The sequence below is a fragment of the Lepisma saccharinum genome, chromosome 19 (genome assembly GCF_977018435.1).
Source record: "Lepisma saccharinum chromosome 19, izLepSacc3.1, whole genome shotgun sequence".
Taxonomy (NCBI): Eukaryota; Metazoa; Arthropoda; class Insecta; order Zygentoma; family Lepismatidae; genus Lepisma; species Lepisma saccharinum.
The window spans coordinates 41,586,197-41,588,469 of record NC_139247.1 but is presented as its reverse complement, the minus strand read 5'-3'; the positions used below and the strand labels follow the sequence as shown (position 1 = coordinate 41,588,469).

The following is a 2,273-nucleotide window of genomic DNA, read 5'->3' as shown; positions in this document are numbered from 1 at the left end:
TGTAAGTTGTAACCGCCATTGATATGCACCCACAGAAATTTTGGAAAGTCGGCGCCCTTCTCAAAATAACCGTTCTGCACTGTGAATGGACACCGGTTGCTTCGTCGACTCCACTTGTAGTAAACTGTCCTTGCTTCCCAGTTTCGGCGCTACTGGATTGAGGTTAAACGGAATAATGCTTTAATCAATGTATTAACTAAATCTATTCTGCTTTTAAAACTACTGCGTGGTTCTGGATATTAAAATCGCCAGATGGCAACAGTGAACTTGTTTCTTTCAGTTCACACGATCCGTGTAATTTAAGTGGCGGAACAGGTTGCCTCTTAACATTTTAATTGCCTATCTGTGCTTAGCATTTCGCCCGATGAGTGGCGCTGGTGTGAGCCTTGATTGAGTAATAACGCATAACATGGCGTCCCTACAGGTTTTTCGTGTGTGGCCTGTATTATTAGCGGCAACATCAAAGAACGCTGGGAGGCTTCATAGCGTAACCCATCAGCCTATGAAACACGACTGGAAGCTCCCACACACATATTCATATTCATGCTTTGAGTCACAGGCGGATTCAATTAACAATAAAATTCCTCCTTAAATCATGGGAAAATCATCCTCATCCATTTAATAAATTGTTTGAAATACAAAAACAATGGGCTGAAGCCGATGTAATAAATCCTCATACCACCTCATATTTCCTTGTATACTGTCATTACTTATTTCCAGAACTTCGATCTAATACTTTCACTCTCTTACATCCTTTGATCTATCAACTAGATATTCCATTATATACTCAATGTTCAATCCACTTCAGAGATCTAGGTTTACATGCATTGTACAGAGAAAATGGCCAATGCATGTAATGATTTACACCGATGGTTCTAAGAATAACAATAGTGTAGGATGTGCCTATTACATCCCAGAGAAAAACATTTATCAACAATTTAGATTACCTATAGATTCATCTATTTTTACTGCGGAAAGTTACGCCCTATACAAAGCCTTACAATATGGAATAGCGGAAGACTTTAAAAAAAATCTTCTCCTTACAGATTCGCTGAGTGTTCTTCAAGCATTATCTACTGTTGGGAGCTGAGAAGACTGCAAGGCTGAGGAATGCGAAACTGTTGTCGCCGTGCGCAGCCAGCTAGTCTTCCTTTCAGGGTGGCAGCGGCATAAATGAAAAAGGCATGGTACGAAAACGCATTGCAAATGAATGGAAGATATTACATAGCAACAAGTGAAAGCAATACTAATAATGGAGGAATTTTATTTTGATTATTAAAGTATTTGTACAATAACATGCTTTCCACTCACCTTTCATCAGTCATCGTCACTATCTGATAAGGTTTGTGCCAATTCCGATCCCGAAGATGAATCGCTGTCACTGATGTTGTCGTCTTCATCACTGTCAATACCACCTAGTGAAATAACGATTCTATCCACAGTGTCCTCCATCAGACCATCTTTCTGCCAGTAGTCCTGTTCGACAGTGATGACATGCCTGTCATATCCTTCCCAGTCAGCTGGCGTCACAGATTCCACCGCACTCTTTGTCACTTCCTCCAACCTTGACAACGTCAAATCTCCTGTTATATTTTTCTCCCTCACAAGTCGTTTTATTTTAGCCCACGCTAGTTCAATGGCATTCAATTCGCACATGTAAGGAGGCAACCGAAGCACTGAATGGCCATTCGTCTTCAAAAGTTCGTCCACACGAAAAATCTTATCTGGCGGCCTGTACTTTTCGATCAATTGGAATAATTCAAATTTTTTCATGCTTTCTGAAAATGGCACTTTGTTTAGTCTTAACCAGTCTATCATCTCCTGCTTCACAGAATATTTAGTCGGAGGCTTATTCACCTGTATGTTGTGGTAGGGAGCGTTATCCAATACACAAACACTTGCCCTCGGGAGGGCCGGCAGAAGTTTTTCCCTCACCCATTTCTCGAAGTTAACGGAATTCATCTGTCCATGATAGTCTCCGGTTGCCTTTCCTGTCCTAAAAATCAAGTTTGATACATTTATGAAGCCGTGCCTTGAACCAGCATGAACTAAAATTAACCTATTGGAGGAACTGGTGTTGGTTGACACTCCTTGTACTGAATCACTTTGCCAGCATTTCCCAAAGGTGAGATTGTTGTCGACCCATGACTCGTCGATATATACTATCACACGATTCTCCGATCTCAATTTTTTAATTGCCCTTAGATATTTGGCACGCCAATGAACAATATTTGGACGTTCTATGAGAATTTTTTTGTTGCTTCTGCATTTTT

The 2,273-nt window shown here is 40.7% G+C and overlaps 1 protein-coding gene across 1 annotated transcript; it reads right to left on the bottom strand.

Annotated features, from left to right (window-relative positions):
• Nucleotides 1–1,317: 1,317 nt before the first annotated feature.
• Nucleotides 1,318–1,962, bottom strand: LOC146003003 (uncharacterized). Its single transcript, XM_083141163.1, has one exon. It carries the CDS (start codon nt 1,960–1,962, stop codon nt 1,318–1,320), a length of 645 nt encoding a protein of 214 aa, XP_082997289.1.
• Between the last annotated feature and the right edge of the window lie 311 nt (nt 1,963–2,273).

Coding starts and splice junctions, on each gene's coding strand:
- LOC146003003 (XM_083141163.1), bottom strand. CDS start 1,962: ATGAATTCCGTTAACTTCGAGAAATGGGTGAGGGAAAAACTTCTGCCG.